This window comes from Prionailurus bengalensis, chromosome D1 (genome assembly GCF_016509475.1).
Source record: "Prionailurus bengalensis isolate Pbe53 chromosome D1, Fcat_Pben_1.1_paternal_pri, whole genome shotgun sequence".
Lineage (NCBI taxonomy): Eukaryota > Metazoa > Chordata > Mammalia > Carnivora > Felidae > Prionailurus > Prionailurus bengalensis.
In genome coordinates this window covers 110,133,235-110,149,351 of record NC_057346.1, presented here as the reverse complement: position 1 = coordinate 110,149,351, position 16,117 = coordinate 110,133,235, and the positions used below count along the sequence as shown (strand labels likewise).

General features: G+C 43.4%; 1 protein-coding gene across 5 annotated transcripts; it reads left to right on the top strand.

Annotated features, from left to right (window-relative positions):
- The first annotated feature begins 5,579 nt into the window (after window positions 1-5,579).
- LOC122484034 (RNA-binding protein 4B) lies at window positions 5,580-15,742 on the top strand. Of its 5 annotated transcripts, XR_006297522.1 has the most exons (5): window positions 5,584-5,765; window positions 6,449-6,872; window positions 11,955-12,631; window positions 14,253-14,414; window positions 15,059-15,742. XR_006297522.1 is itself a non-coding variant. In XM_043581742.1 (4 exons), exons 2-3 carry the CDS (start codon window positions 6,461-6,463, stop codon window positions 12,620-12,622), a joined length of 1,080 nt encoding a protein of 359 aa, XP_043437677.1. In that variant the 5' UTR covers window positions 5,580-5,765; window positions 6,449-6,460; the 3' UTR covers window positions 12,623-12,631; window positions 15,140-15,742. The 5 variants fall into 5 exon arrangements, 4 of the variants coding, with proteins under 4 accessions (XP_043437677.1, XP_043437679.1, XP_043437678.1 ...); XM_043581742.1 differs by lacking the exon at window positions 14,253-14,414 and having other exon boundaries at window positions 5,580-5,765; window positions 15,140-15,742; XM_043581744.1 differs by lacking the exon at window positions 14,253-14,414.
- Window positions 15,743-16,117: the final 375 nt, after the last annotated feature.

The following is a 16,117-nucleotide window of genomic DNA, read 5'->3' as shown; positions in this document are numbered from 1 at the left end:
TTACTGCTTCTTGGTGTCTTTGCTTTCCCGACCACAAGCCCCCCTGCCTGTGCCCACGTTCTTGCCTTTGGCTCTGGTCTCCCGTATGTCAGGTTTCCGCAATGCCCCCAGCCTCCAAACCATCAAAGAACCACATTATCTTGAGAGCTTCCCTACTTTGGTCTCATTTCCCTGTGATAATGACCTCCAGTTTGCTGGGTTGATTAATGGCAAGCCTCAGTTTCAGATCAAAGAAGTTCACCATGGGTCAGGATGTTAATAAGCACTGTTAATGTTAAAGGCAGTGAACAACTAATTCCCCGGTGCACAACTTTCTTTACTCGTGACTCTCTCAACTATTTTCAAAAATGAAAGACTGAATTGCCACAAGCAAGTCTCAGCCACTGCTCAGCCCACCAGTGGAGAGTGGAGCACAGAGGGGGTGGTTATGGACCCCGTCTTCTCTCCCGAATGGAGAGGATCAAGGGAGTTCAGACAGGGGTCAGATAAGTGGCAAATTCCACTGACGGATAGGATGACATCACCCTGGGAAGCCACGAGGTACATGCAAAGTGTGTAAATACACACACATACAACAGAATATAGTCTAGATCTGGTGAAGTATTTAAAAAAAAAAAAAAAACAAAACAAAAAAAACCCCCACCAGGTAGCTTTCTCCTTTGTCTTTGGCTTGGCAATTGGAAGTTTCAGGCAATGTATTGCCTTGGTGACCTCCTACAGGAAAAGCTTTGTTCTTTCATTTTTTCCCCATAAATACACAACCATTTCTTTTGGGGGCTCAGAGAAGATCTTTCCAGAGAAGCAGCCCTATCTTTAATTTTTAAAAATTTTAACTTCCAGTATAGTCAACATACAGTGTTATGTTAGTTTCAGGTATACACTCTAGTGATTCAACAATTCCCTACATCACCCAGTGCTCATCACGACAAATGCATTCCTTAATCCTCATCACCTGTTTCACCCATTCCCCCTCCCCCGCCCCCTCCTGTAAGCAGCTCTATATTTAGCATAATTGTCCAAGGGCCCTGGCTCAGTAGACCCCTGACCATCATCAGCCACGACAGAGAGTCAGGTGTGTGCAGGCCCAGGACTAGCACAACACAGCCCCAGAATGGTCTCCAGACATGAGATCTGGTAGACCAGATAGCTCACAGAATAATTCTCCCTTTCTCGTAAGAAAAGCAGATCCAGAACTATCCTACAGTAAACATGTTGGATAAATGTAACTGAGCATTATGTCGTGGGACTATACATCAGTACAACCTTCTCTTGTTCTTCGGGTACAACTGTAAAATCTCCATTGTATGAAGGAAGAAAAAGTCATACACTGTCAAGCCCTCAGGGAATCGGTATTTACACTCCAACATGGCAAGCCTGGGAGTTAAGAGGGAGAGCAATAATGGGAAATTTTAGAAGGAAATGTATATAGGAGTGAGAAATTAATGAAGAAATGATCGTTTTAACATGTGAAATGTGAATGTCAGCAGGGCAGCTAAGTACAGCAGTCTTGCAGGATGCAGTCAGTCACTGTGAAAGGAGAAGTAATGGAGATGTGGTTTGAGCATCATCTAGGGGGCAGCTGAAGCTGCCTGAGGACATGAATCCTCAAGAACAGGACATAGAAGAGGATTAGCATAAGGTCAGGGAGTAAGTCTTAAGAGATCCCTTTGGATATGAGTGCAAGAAAAGAAAAGCTCCAGAAAGAGAATGAAATGGAGAGTGGGGGATACAAGACAGGTTAAAGCACAAAAATGCAGTAAGTGCAGGCACCACAAGTCATGGGGAAATATGGGCAGATAAAAATAGATTGAGAAAAATGTATTTGTCATCTTACTGAACATCACCTCTACGGATGAACTCTAGATCTGGGCTGTCCAAGACAGTAGCCATGAGCCACATGTAGCTACCCAGCACTTGAAATGTGGCTAGTCCAAATTGAGATGTGCTGTAAGTACAATGCTCGCCAGTTTCAAAAACGGAAGAGGAAAAAAAAATATTTCATTAATACTTTTTTTTTTTTAATTTTTTTTTTCAATGTTTATTTATTTTTGGACAGAGAGAGACAGAGCGTGAACGGGGGAGGGGCAGAGAGAGAGGGAGACACAGAATCGGAAACAGGCTCCAGGCTCTGAGCCATCGGCCCAGAGCCCGACGCGGGGCTCGAACTCACGGACCGCGAGATCGTGACCTGGCTGAAGTCGGACGCTTAACCGACTGCGCCACCCAGGCGCCCCTCATTAATACTTTTTATATTGATTATATGTTGAAATATTTTAGCTTTATTGGGTTTCAAAAGTATTAAACTGAACTTCAACGGTTTCATTTTACTTTTTAAATGTCTTTACTAGAAAATAACATGTTTTTAAGTTTTTGTTTTTAAGTAATCTCTCCACCCAACGTGGGGCTCACACAACCCTGAGATCAAGGGCCTCATGCTGCACTGACTGGCCAGCCAGGCACCCCTGGATGGCACTGTTTTAAATTGACTACAGACCTAATGTAAAAAGGACAAACATTACTGTTAACAGAGAAATAGAATAGAGAAATAGAGAAATAGAAATAGAGAAATAGAAAAATGTAGGGGAATATATTTGTGACTCCAGGGGGAAGAAAAGGACATCTTATACAAAAGTTCAAATGCACAAACTTTAAGACAAAAATTAGATTCCATAAAAAATTAAGAATTTCTGTTCAATGAAGGACATCATGGACAATGTTGATAATTTAGTGGAACGACAGAAAATATTTGAAACCAATAAGAGATTTATATCTAGAATACACAAGAAAATCCTGCAAATCAACAACAAAGAGGAGATTACTACCACTAAGAAAGATGAGCAAAAGATATGAACAGGAAATTTACAGAAGAACAAACCCCAAAAAACTTTACACCTATCATACTGGTAAAAATTTGAAAACTGGATAATGTCCAACATTGGCAGAGTTGTTGATATACAGGGCCCCTCACGTGCTGCAGGTGGGAGGTTAGACTGGTATAATTTTTCCGGAGAACAACTTGGTACTACTTAGATAAGTTAGTTCCAAGAATACCCTATGACCCAGCAAACTAGCAATTCCACCCTGGGTTTATATCCCTCCAAATTCTCACAGGGATCCATTAGGGCACACATAATTAACATAATGGTGTTAACTGTAACCTTGTTTATAATGGTGGGGGGTTGGAGGCAACCTAAATGTCCTACATGTAGAGATGGATAGGTAAAATATGATTGCACACTAGGGAATATTACACAGTGGTTAGATATCACACAGCAACACCCGGGGGGTGGGGGGAGGAGGGGTTAGCGGAAAAATTAAAACAGTGAGCCATGCAACACAAGTTGCATAAAACATTTACACAATTTACCCAAATGCGCAATGGGTGGACCTTGTTTATATCCACATTAGAAGAAACCAACTGCAAAAAGACGTATTTGCAACAATCTAGAAGAAATTTTAATATAAAGATGAGATAATATTAGCATAGTGCTGATGTTTTAATTAGAGGTAGATAGTGAAGGCCTTATAGGTGAAATGACATTACATCTCAGGTTGCTTTTTAAACACTCCAGCTCCTCCCCCCCCCACACACACACACATGCACACACAAGTATAGAGGATAGATAAAATAAGATAAGCAGAATGTTGGTAATTGTCAAAGCTGGGTAAAGGGTCCATAGGAGTTTGTCATAATATCCTGTCTCTATGCCTTTTTGAAAATTTCCACAACAAAACATTTCTTAACATGGAAAAAGCATATGCGCACTAAAAAGACATGTCTCGCAAAAACACAAAATAATACACATTAAACTCATTAGAATCGTTGCCTGTGAGGGAAGGGGAACCGAGATAAAACAGGATAAATAAGAGTAGGGAAATAGATGGGGGGGGGGGGGGGGAGATGGAACAATATAAAAACGCAGGGAAGAAAAGGATGGTGAATGAAATGAAATCTTTAGAAGGGTGAAACGTGTTAAAAAGACATTAGTTTTGGTGACCTCAGAAAATTTGGGGAAATTGGAAAGGTGGACAGAACCTAAAACACAGCACTCAAAGGTGGGCAATAGCAGGTTCAGACTCTGTATTTGAAAATATATCTGGCCTGGAACACAGAGAAAGAAGCCAAGATAGAAAACATCAATAGTGAAGATAAGTGAAAGCGATTTCACAAATGGATGAGGAGGTCCCTATACACGTTTTAAAAGTCTGAGTGTTGGGGCACGTAGGGGGCTCAGTTGGTTGAATTTCTGATTCTTGGTTTTGTCTCAGGTCAGGATCTCACGTTTGTGGGTTCAGGCTCTGCACTGACAGCGCAGAGCCTGCTTGGGATTCTCTCCCCCCTCTGCCCCTCCCTCAGCATGTGCTTTCTCTCTAAATAAACAAGCATTAAAAAAAAAAAAAAAAAAGAGTGTAGAGAGAAACTGGAAATTACCAAGAGGAGGAGGGAAGGAGAGAAGTAGATAGCAGTAGGAGAAATCATGAGTTGTATTAAATTTGTAAGGACAGTGCCTCTTCTGAAATGGTGTGGGAAACAAAAAAAGAATTCCGTGAAAGAAACTTATCAAAGTAGCTGGGGAGGAGGAGAGCACCCTGGGAAATTTGTGCCTGATGGTATCAGAGAAGCTTCTTTGGAGCCACCACAATGAACAATGGTGATTGACAACCTCACTGGCATGCTCCACTCAGAGATAAACTGGGTCCATCAATCTCTATAAACGTCTATTCTTTGTTCAAGGATGACAGTGAGTAATCCACTTAAATAGCTTCTCTTTTGCCACCAGGAGGTGCCCTTGGACTACAGCTGAATTTTGAATGCTAGAAAGTGCTGAGGAGTCACAGTTGCCTAGACCTCCAGCAGCTTGGTGTGGACTTGGGAGACCCTTTCTCACCCCTTCCCTCAGTCCAAACAAGGAATTTCTCTGGGCCTCTGCACCAAGTATTCTTTTGGTGTGTTCACCACGGACCAGGGACCGTGAAGGACACACATCAGAGTTAATACCCTACCTAGAGAAAGAAAACCAGCCGACATATGTATATGAGCAAACAAAACGTTACTGATAAACGTAGCCTGGATAACAATGCCTCATAGAGCTATCCCAGCTCTGCCATCTTTCGTTCTCTTTCCTCACCAGTGGATAACATGTTTGCAGTGAAAAAAACTAAGTTATATTGTTATATTTAAAGCTCTACAAAAATTGACTACGTTTGCTTAAAATGCTTCCTTGTTTCTAAAATGTTATCCCAAGCTACCAAAGAGGTTGGCCAGCCCGGTAAGAAACCCCTGTTTAGAGGACCCAGTGAGATAACCCTTTGTCATCAGCTACCCGCCCCCACCCCCTAATAGCACGACCCATTGTGATGATTAGCGACATCCGAGGCTTCCGATTACACCAAGGCAATGGTTGCGTCCGGAGCCCTTCTGACGCTTGAGCTCCGACCCTCCCCCCAACCCCGCTTCCAAGGTACTGATTGGCTAGCCGGGGCTGGGGGCGGACTGACTTCCGCTCCGCAGCGACGTCACCAGTTGGCCCCGCCCTCGTGTCAGGGCGGCTGGGAGCCTAGCCTGAGGCATCCATTTGTATGCGGCTGCGGGATTGGCCGCCCGGCTCCCGCGAGGGGGAGGGGAAGGAGGCAGAGCGCACTCGCGCGTGCGTGAGCTGGCGCGCGAGAAAGGGCCCGGTCGCGCCGAGGCTCGAGCGGCCGTCGCCATTTTGTAGGGTTCTCTCTGACGCTGGAGCCGCCGCCACCGCCGCCGCCACCCGGAGGTGCGAGTGGGTCTTGTGGGTTTGTGGGGAGCCCGGGGGTGGGCCGGGCTGGGCCTCTGGCGAACGGGGCTTGAACAAGGTTTGGGTTTCTCTGGCTGCGGGAGGTCCGGGGAAGACAACGGGAGGAGGCGGGGCCGGGTCTCCGGAGGGGGCGGGGCAGGGGTCGGGTTGAGTCTAGTCTTTGTTGGGGCGCAAGAACTGGAGGTTGGGTCGCTGGGGGAGTACGAGATTGGGGCCAAGGAAGCCTCTTTATTCTTAGAGTGTCTTTGAAGGTATTACCGCCCGGAGGAGACGTGCACAGATTTCCCTCCAAAACCTCGCTACCGGGGTCACTCAAGATAACATGCCTCTTGTCCCTTTCTTGAGCTCTTTCCTGCCCTCCCCAAACAGTATTTTAAGACCTAAAACAGCCAACCCTGTTATTTAAATGCTCCTCGTTTCACGGAGATGATAGACTATGCCATGCATGCTGACCCCCGACCTCCTGTTTGTGTGTCACATCTCACACTACCCCTTAAGTACAAACCTTTCCCCTCTGCTGAGAAAATAATGAACGTTTATGTGAACGTTTATATGAATCTTGAAGGTGCCAAGAACTTCTTTGGAGGGCTAAACCAAATGCAATGCACTGGAATTCCCCACTCCACCCCTAACTTTTGGCAATCTTGTTTCTTCCCTCCCAGGCTCTTGTCAGGATGGTGAAGCTGTTCATCGGAAATCTGCCCCGGGAGGCCACAGAGCAGGAGATCCGCTCACTCTTCGAGCAGTATGGGAAGGTGCTGGAATGTGACATCATTAAGAACTACGGCTTTGTGCACATAGAGGACAAGACGGCGGCCGAGGATGCCATACGCAACCTGCACCACTACAAGCTGCATGGGGTGAACATCAATGTGGAAGCCAGCAAGAATAAGAGCAAAGCCTCCACCAAGTTGCATGTGGGCAACATCAGTCCCACCTGTACCAACCAAGAGCTTCGCGCCAAGTTTGAGGAGTATGGTCCAGTCATCGAATGTGACATCGTGAAAGATTATGCCTTCGTGCACATGGAGCGGGCAGAGGATGCAGTGGAGGCCATCAGGGGCCTTGACAACACAGAGTTTCAAGGTGAACTGCTCTGGGATCTGGGTGGCAGAGCTGAGTAGTGGGGTCTAGGTCAAGACAGAGATAAGAATGCAGGACCACGTGGCTGGCAGGGTGGTGTCTTCAATTCTATTTTGGCGGATATAATAGATTGCATGTTTACCACTCTTAAGTACGGTTTACTCTTGGGAGAAGCAAACACTTCCCCTTTTCAGATGTATTTGCCAAGATGTTCCTCCGCAGCTGTATAGAATCACAGACTGTGGGTTACTTTATCCCACAGTCTTCATTTATCAGTTCTGCTGGAAGTTTACTCTGCCTGGGCAAATGAGCACCTCATGTGAGAAGGGAGGATAAAAGTCTGTGGATTACCTGCTGCTTTTGTTATATTCAGGAAGCCTTATCTTTGAGAGTTTAAATGCCTAGGATTTTGTACTCTTTACTGCCTTGGGTGATAGGTTGTTGTAGGAAAGAGGAACAGAGACATCTAGAGAGATCCCTATGTTAAAAATCTAGATGGTAAACCTGGATTTGGGGGAGTATCTTTTGAGTGCTCAAATATATTCGGTCTGTGAACTATACAAGCAGGGTCAAAAACCATGCCATTGGACTATTCTCTTCGGCCTACTATTATTTAATGGAAAAATAGAGGAAATTTTTAAAAATACTAGGTTGAATGAGGTGATGGTCTTGCTTCTGAGAGGTTCCAGTAAGGGTGTTGTAGAGTGTATTGTGTAAATTTTTTTTTTTAATTCTGTTTATTTATTTTGAGAGAGAGTGAGCAAGTGTGGGTGGGGGAGGGGCAGAGAGAGGATCCCAAGGCGGCTCTGCAGGGTCAGCCAGATGTGGGGCTTGAACCCCCGAACCATGAGATCATGACCTGAACCGAAATCAAGAGTTGGGCACTTAACCAACTGAGCCACTCAGGCGCCCCTAATTTTACCAGTTGTAAAGGTACCTCTGTTCTTATTAATACCTTGAGGTTGTCTGAAGACTCTGCAGCTGTGCTAATGTAGCCACTAGGCACATGTGGCTATTAAATAAATTTAAAAATTCATTTTCTCAGTTGTACCGCACACATTTGAAGCACTCAGAAGTCACATGAGGCTGGCTAGTGGTGACTGAATTAGTGTAAATACAGAACACTTCTGTCATCATAGAAAGTTTTGTTGGAGAGTGCTGTTCCACAAGAAGTTTGCTGTTGACAGTATCATCTTGGGCCACACATTTACAGCCACTTTCCAGGTTCATAAATTAACACCATTTTTTCTGAGTGCCGCTAAAAGATTTGTTGAGAAGTATTTAAGTGTCCTCTGCTAAACCTAGAAAACAGTGAGAAAAGAAATGGGAGACAAGGAAAAGTTGACCAGAAAAGGGTAAGAAAGTTTGCAGATAGTGTAGATTGCAAATAGTGTGCATCACATCGCTCTGGCCTCAGCCAGTGGTGCCCTGGCCTTTAGGTCATCTCTGTGGTATAGGGTGAAAGTCACAGATAACTTGCTACCGTTAACTAGTTGTGTGACTTTGGCCAAGTGTTTTAACCTCTCTGTGCTTCGTTTTCCCCACTTAACAAAATAGAATTAATGATCCCTGCAGTACCTCCCTCACAGGATGGTAGTGAGGCTAGGATGAGGTAATAGATGTGAAAATGTTTTCACAGTAAAGCACTATAGGATGAAAGGTGAGTGTTGTCTGCTACAATGAGTGTGTTTCCATTATGGTTAGAAACTGATTTATAACTTGATAGTTAAGCTTTACTCATTTACCTATTTTATTTGTTTTTCTTTTATTATTTTGGAAAGCTGTTGCCCTTTAGACAGCTTTAAAAATATTCTTAATTATTTTCACTTGAGACAAGAACGTGACTGGACAGTGTTTGGAAAGAATGGGGGAGGGGGGGGTTCTCTCGACAGGGAGCAACGTGTAAAGAATGCAGTTAAAGCCGGGTACAAATTCTGCAAAGATATCCTAGTAGTGTAATACTTCATGTCCTTACCTTTTTAATATATGATTGAGTAAAAAGATAAGGGCAAAATATGCGTACAGAAGTCAGTTAATTGGGGGGCGCTGGCTTGGGAAGAGCGTGTGTTTTAACAAACCAGGTTTAATTACTCTAGGAAGTGGGTGTTTGAGTAATGGTGATCCATGAATTGTTTAAAACGTCATTATTGGAAAAGAAAAATCCTTTATTTGGTTTTCGTGTTCTTAGCCTGGCTTCTCTGGAGAAAGGACTCCACTTCGAGTTATATATATAGACATTTTTATAACCAGCTCTTTTTTTTTTTTTCCAGATGACAAGAGAAAGTTTAGCATTGGATAATATGTTAAGGGTTTTAAAGAAAATATAATCTACATACCAATTTGTCACATTTTTTGATAAAGCCTTTTTTTAGTCAACTGCTAATGAAGGTGGCCTCTTAAAAGAGGGCCATTTTGAACATCTTTTGAACCTTTATATGTTAATAGCTGCCATTTAGGCTTCTGCGTTCGGGACTTAAGAAAGGAAACAGCGGAACCTCAGTTACCTGGGTCTTTCAGGACCTGTTTCCTCTCCACGTGTAGCAGTGAACGGGAATTGGGAATGATGAAGCAGCTGAATTGGGAATGATGCATGAGTTCAGGTGTCTTGTTCCCCTCCTCCCCCAACACGTAAACAAGCACTAAGCTGGAGTACCGTTGTGGGTCAGCTACACACCCAGCCTTCTCTGGGTCCAGGCACGGGATAGGAGCTCAGTGTTTAGGACCCCAAGTGGCCCATCTCTCAGGATTTTAATAATCTTTTCTGTTCCAGTTTTCAGAAGAAAACACCTCTATTAGGTTGGTTTTCTGGGAAACGTTGGCAGCATATTTCAGTGACTTTTGGAGGTCTCAGAAAATCTTCTAAGTTTTTGGCTTCTCCAAGTGTAGTAGTGGTAGAATTTAATCTTTCGACATTCTTTGCCTTGGTTCCTTAAAGTAATCGAGAAGCACAGTATTTTTCAACTATAAGAACTTTAAGGGACTTAAAACCCTAGTTTTACAACCTTTGGAACATTGTGGAAAAAAAACCTATCACTTCTATTCAGATCTTTCAATGCTGGTTAAAAAAATATTTTACCTGAATCCTTTTCACAGCTACTACAGAGGTAGATTTTGCCATAGATGTTTATAAATTTATGAGTTCTACTCAACAAAACAGGAATGAAGACTGGGTGTAGTAATAGAAACATCAAGCAAAAATTACTGAGTTTTGTTTCTCAAGAAAAAAATTCTTTTAATGTGCTTTTAGGTCTCTCAATTGGCTACTTTTTAGATTGGCATGGTTTCTCCAACTTCAGAATTGGAGCAGTTTGTGTCTGTCACACAGGTTCATGTCACCATGCATGTTTGAAAACCAAGTACCTTGTGTCTTCCAGTCTAAGTCATAGGGAACTACGTTTGGGATATAAATTGGAGCAAAAAAGAATCCGTATTTCTGTTCTAAACATAGTTAGCCCAGGGTCCTTAATAACGTCTCAGAATTAGAATGGGAGTATTTAAATCGCTGAAAGCAATGGGTGGCTAAATGCTGCTTTCGGAGAATGACTGCCATTTGGCATCTGTTGACTCTCAGTGGTGATGGTGGATGCTGCGTCTCTGCCGGCAGCTAGAAGAAAAACCTGAGCACTTTTGTTTCCGCTAAAGAAAAGGTTTTAACTTGGAGGCGGCAAGTACTAGAAACTGGGGTGGTATGAATCTTAGACACTGGGCGGAACTGAGTTTGACTAAAGTGATGTTACTGCACTAACCCGCTCCCCTCTCAGGGTCAGTGCATGGCGCTGTTCTGGCTGCCGTCCTGAATCGGGCTGTTTCCAACAGGATGGTGGAGCACGAGGCCTCCTATCCGCATAGCTGCATCCAGAACAAGGTCTGTTAAAGAGAGAGCAACTTGCTGATTGTGGAGGGGGGATTTGTTCCGAGCAGCCTTTAAGAGTGACGCGAAGCCCCTGTTCTCTGCCTCCAGTGGCTGCCTTTTGGCCACGATTTGAGAAGTAACTGACTTTATCTCCAAAGTCTTAGGCAGTTTGGCACTAAATACTGCCAAAAATAATCCTTTCCTCAAACTGCTTTTAAAGACCTTGGATGCTTTCATCAGTAAGGGTCCCTGGGCATGGTGGTACATAAGCCCTGGGCAAAGATTGTTTCTTCTCTTAGCTGTTCCTGGTGCTGGTCATTTCCTGGAGGAATGGATGTTGCTTGTTTGTATGGGTGTCCAGAGAGACCTGTAGGTAAATGCTGCATTTTTCTAAGAAGTAGATAATCCCCTGTGAAGATTGTAAGCTACACTGCAGGATGAAATGCTGGTCATTCCATCACATGGGAACACATTGTCCCGAAGAAACCAGAACTGTTTCAGTATCTTTCTAATTTTTGCTGTTGAGAGACCTTGGTCAAGTTTTCTTTTTCACAGTAGGCATGGATTCACCCTTGCTGAAAAATGTGGGGTGGGGTTGAAATCTGGAGGGTCTTATAACTCCTAGAGGTACTGGAGGTGAAGCAGATGATGAGCCAGGTATGATTTGTGTACCCAACATAGCCTTCTGGTGACATCTGCAAAAATGGCTGGACGAAACAAGATGGACAGAAGATCGCTGTGGTTTTTAAGCTGCAGTTAAATGCTCAGGCCTTGTATTGCCCTGAGTAAATCAGTGAGAGGTTGGTAAGATGCTTTTCAAATCTGGCATAACTGAGGTGTTGTTGGCTATCTGATTTGGAAGAAATGGCAGGTCTTGAATCGTTACAGTTATAATCAATCTTAGCAGTGAAAAGTGCTGAACTGAAAAGTTTCTCAGTTTCTGTGTTGGGGGGAGAGGGGGAAGGAAGGGAAAGTTGTGGACACAGAAGTAGGAGGGAATCTGGTCAACCTGGTGTAAGTATAAAGTATTGACTGATCTCAGAGAACTCAAAGGTCCTAGCTGTCATCTATATTGAAAAGTAACTTCATCTTTTGGAGGGAATTGCTGAAATAGGGTTGCAGGAGTGTGTGTATGTATGTGTGTCTTAGACCAACTAGTTTACTTTCGTTTTGGGGAGGATTAAAGAATGTCATGGAGTTATAATAAGTCTTCTTACATCTATTTTCTCAAGGCAAAAGAATGCACGTGCAGTTGTCCACCAGCCGGCTTCGGACTGCCCCTGGGATGGGAGACCAGAGTGGCTGCTATCGGTGTGGGAAAGAGGGGCACTGGTCCAAAGAGTGTCCAGTAGATCGTACAGGCCGTGTGGCGGACTTTACCGAGCAGTATAATGAACAGTATGGAGCAGTGCGCACGCCTTACACCATGGGCTACGGGGAATCCATGTATTACAACGATGCGTATGGAGCACTCGACTACTATAAGCGTTATCGGGTCCGCTCTTACGAGGCAGTGGCAGCGGCGGCAGCGGCTTCTGCGTACAACTACGCGGAGCAGACCATGTCCCATCTGCCTCAAGTCCAGAGCACAGCTGTGACCAGTCACCTCAACTCCACTTCTGTTGATCCCTACGACAGACACCTGTTGCCGAACTCAGGTGCTGCTGCCACTTCGGCTGCTATGGCTGCTGCTGCTGCCAACAGTTCCTCCTATTATGGAAGGGACCGGAGCCCCCTGCGTCGTGCTGCAGCTGTGCTCCCCACAGTTGGAGAGGGCTACGGTTATGGGCCAGAGAGTGAGCTGTCTCAGGCTTCAGCAGCTGCACGGAATTCTCTGTATGACATGGCCCGGTATGAGCGGGAGCAGTATGTGGACCGAGCGCGGTACTCAGCCTTTTAAAAACTGGAGGTGAGAGTGGGGTGGGTGTGGTTAAGAGACTCTATTTTGTTTCCTTGAAAGAGACCTGTGCTGCATGGAGGAGGCTAAAGCCACCTGTTTGTTTGCTGTCAGGACAGTCTCCAAGTGGTATAAATTACATAGTAGTAGTTTTAAATATTTCTCTAGCTTAGGCCAGAGGTTCATTTGGCCTCTTGAGGTTTTGTAGTGTACGACTCCCAACCAACTTTTTCCTTCTGAGAGAACAACAAACTCAGTTAGTGCGAATATTATTTAATCAAGCGTAAGCAATCTGGGTTACAGAATGTAGTTAAGAGAACATTTGTTGAGTCCCCTCTTTGTACATTATATTATTGAATCTACACAATAAGCCTTTAAGATGTTTTCTCTTTTACAGAGCAGGGAACAAAGGCTCAGAGAGGTTAAGTACTTTGAGGTCATCTGACAATTGAGAGGTAGAGTTCAAACTCAGGCCTTGCTGACTCCAAAATGACTCTCCACCATGAAAGTCACTGTGGTCTAAGCTGAAGAGCACGGGTTCAGGAGTTACGAATGAATGTCACAGTGAGAATTTTAACTACAACTTTAGACTTCTCACTTGCCAACAAAACTACTACTTAGGTCACTAGCCTTTATCAGAGGAAGCTCTTCTAATATCCTAGAGCTATAAGCCAAATAAAGATCTATAAATTTCAGGTGTTTATTAGTTCTAAGACCCTTGAAAGCAAAATGTTTTGATGCCACTGTCCCATGGAGTCCTTTCCTTATTGGTAATCCAGAGCGTCTTCTTCTGTGTGGGCACTTTAAGCCCTGTTTCTGCAGAGTCTGTGTTACTATCGTGTAGAACCCCAACACTTCTCATTTCTTCTAGCAGTTTTTGGTTTGTGTTCAAGAGGAACCTATAAGGAACTAGGTAGAATAGGTAATTTTCTAACGGGTATAAAATCCCACTGGTGGTGCCCCTAGAAATTTAATTTTTCCTACTTTAGACAAGGTATGCCAAAGATGTTGGAATGTCAAGAATAGTTAGCAGTAAGATCCAGAGATTGATAAATCTCTTCATCTGAGTGGAAGTGGCATCACGACAACTTCTGTTCTCATGGTTTTCCTTGTACTTTGAAATCAAGCATCACTTGAATTGGAAGCCTACCCGAGAGGTCAAATGGAGTTACCGCTGAGTTTCCAGGGTTCCTAACTTATCCTGTTGGTAAATATATGTGTAGAAGAAAATAAAGCAATAGGAATTTGCCCTTTTATGTAGTGAGAAGCAAATGATGCTTTGAACCTGTGATGAATTAAACCCTGTGTGACCATGACACGACTGGGATCTCCTGAGACCACTGTGTAGTGGTGTATCTTCATGTGCGTGTAGTAATCTTATACCTTGTGTAGCTTGCCTTAATTTTTACTTTTAATGCAGCAGGATCTGCCATGAAGCAGGATATTTCTCTAAAGGTGGTATCATCTACCAGATGACTGCTGTTTTTCTCATATGTGTTTTCAAAGTTAAATTAGTGTACTATGGTCTTAAAAGGGTATCGTTAAGGTATTTTAAAGTGAATTTTGACTGCAAGCAGTGGTTGTTCAACTAACCTCTTTTTAGTGATGACTTTTAAAGAAACTTACCTTCCAGGTGTGAACCTCAAATGGACTGAATAACCCTGAGTTGGTTGCAGTCCCAGGAGCCTGATGTTAATGAGGCTGCCAGGATGAAATACTCCAGAACTGTTGGGGATCTGAATTTGGGTCTCACCCTAGCAGAACTGATTCAAGAACGTCACAACTTTTGAAGTCGGTTGGTACAGATCAAGACCAAGATTTGGCCCTTTGTCTGTAATAAGTAGAGGAACTTGGTGTGAGTTAACTTCTTTTCTCCCCCAGCCATTGGTGTCTGGAGTTCCCATCATCAATGGAAGAATTAGGGAATTTTAGGATTTCTTCCTTTGATTTGGTAAGGGAGATGTGATCAATTAGGGGAACTCCTGGAATTATGGCTCTAAATGTGTGACAGTATGACATGTTGGAGGGTGAATGAACATTCCTTGATACGCTTTGTGATTGCTGTTTATGAAACTTGTTTACTTATGAAAGAGTAAAACGAAACAAATTTAGAGTAGTACAGTTGGCCATATTTGAGATCTTGGCATCTTCTGCTTTTTTCTGGACCTAAAAATTAAATTATGGTTTTGGATAATATCTATGTATGCCCTTTGTTGCAGTGACAGTAGCCTTGTATCACAGAGGTTGTCTTGCCTAAAAGATGGTAAGAGAGTGGAAAAGATGTATTTTATCACCAACACAGCAGTCTGCCAGATAGATTGCTTCTAATTCTATATATATAACTAGAAGTAGAGTCCTTGGTAATTACATGGGATGTAAGTTTGATCCAGTCTGACTTGGTTTTGTTTTGTTCTTTGTTCTTTTCCCCCTGGAATACAGGACGGGACCAGGGCCCTTGTGCTCGGAGCCAAGCTGCTCTCCAGGCATTGTGTAAGCCTCTTGTGTTGTGCTCTCTTTCAGGTAGGATAATTGCGGACTGAACCCTCGGGCTGCGGTCATATATGAGAACTTGCTCCGCGCGGTCCCCTTTGCCGGGATGTTTCCATTGCTTCATGTTTCAGTAAACAAAGGAGTTTGTGACCAACTATGTTTTCTTTCTTAATTTAATTCTTCTAAGTTGACTTTTCTTTCCTCCTGATACTAGTCTCTGTAGCCTTTCACTCTATTCCTTACATTCTCAGCCTCTGAGCAGCCCTAGGTAAGGATTATGCTGGCATCCCCTTTTTCCTGTACAGTGGAACCCCTCTTATCTTGCTTTCCTTAGGAGTTGAACCCTTCTCCCTGTCTACCTGCAACATCTCCTTTCCCTTTAAAATGACCATGTAGTGGCAAGCGACCTTTTACTCTTCTCTGTTAGCTCTGGACTCTAACATTGAAGCTAATCTTCTGAAACTGCTAGGACCATTGGGGTTTTGGGGGAGGGGGGTTGTTTTGTTTGTTTTGTTTTTTTATGTCTGACCTGTGATCGTGGTACAGCATTAGCTGAAATTTAGCCTTGTTTTATTCCACTCCTCCCACTTTTTTTTTTTAATATTTTGACAAATAAACGTTTCTAACACTTAAGTACCTTTTTGTGTTATTTACTGTTGTGTTATATACTGTTATTTACTACCAGTTATTTACTACTGTTATTTACTACCAGTATCTTCTGGCTCTTGTATCTTCTGGTTCTTTCTTAGTTGTGCTCAAACTACAAAATTCAAATGAGTAATTGCCTGAAATTTAGATGTAGAAGGAGGGGTTTGGTGCGGTCTAGGTAATGTGGCCTCAGTCAGTAATGGGTGAAGAAAAGTTAGCCAGCATCTTGAGACATTGACAAGTATGCTACTGCATATGGTCGGGTTCCTTCTGTCTAAATAATTAGAGTTGCTCTTTTCACTTTACAGGTTAGCAAACTCAGATTAGAATGCCTTACCAGGAAAAAATAAGCCAGAATAT

Coding starts and splice junctions, on each gene's coding strand:
- LOC122484034 (XM_043581742.1), top strand. CDS start 6,461: ATGGTGAAGCTGTTCATCGGAAATCTGCCCCGGGAGGCCACAGAGCAG. Junction 6,873..11,954: donor TGACAACACAGAGTTTCAAG/GTGAACTGCTCT, acceptor TATTTTCTCAAG/GCAAAAGAATGCACGTGCAG.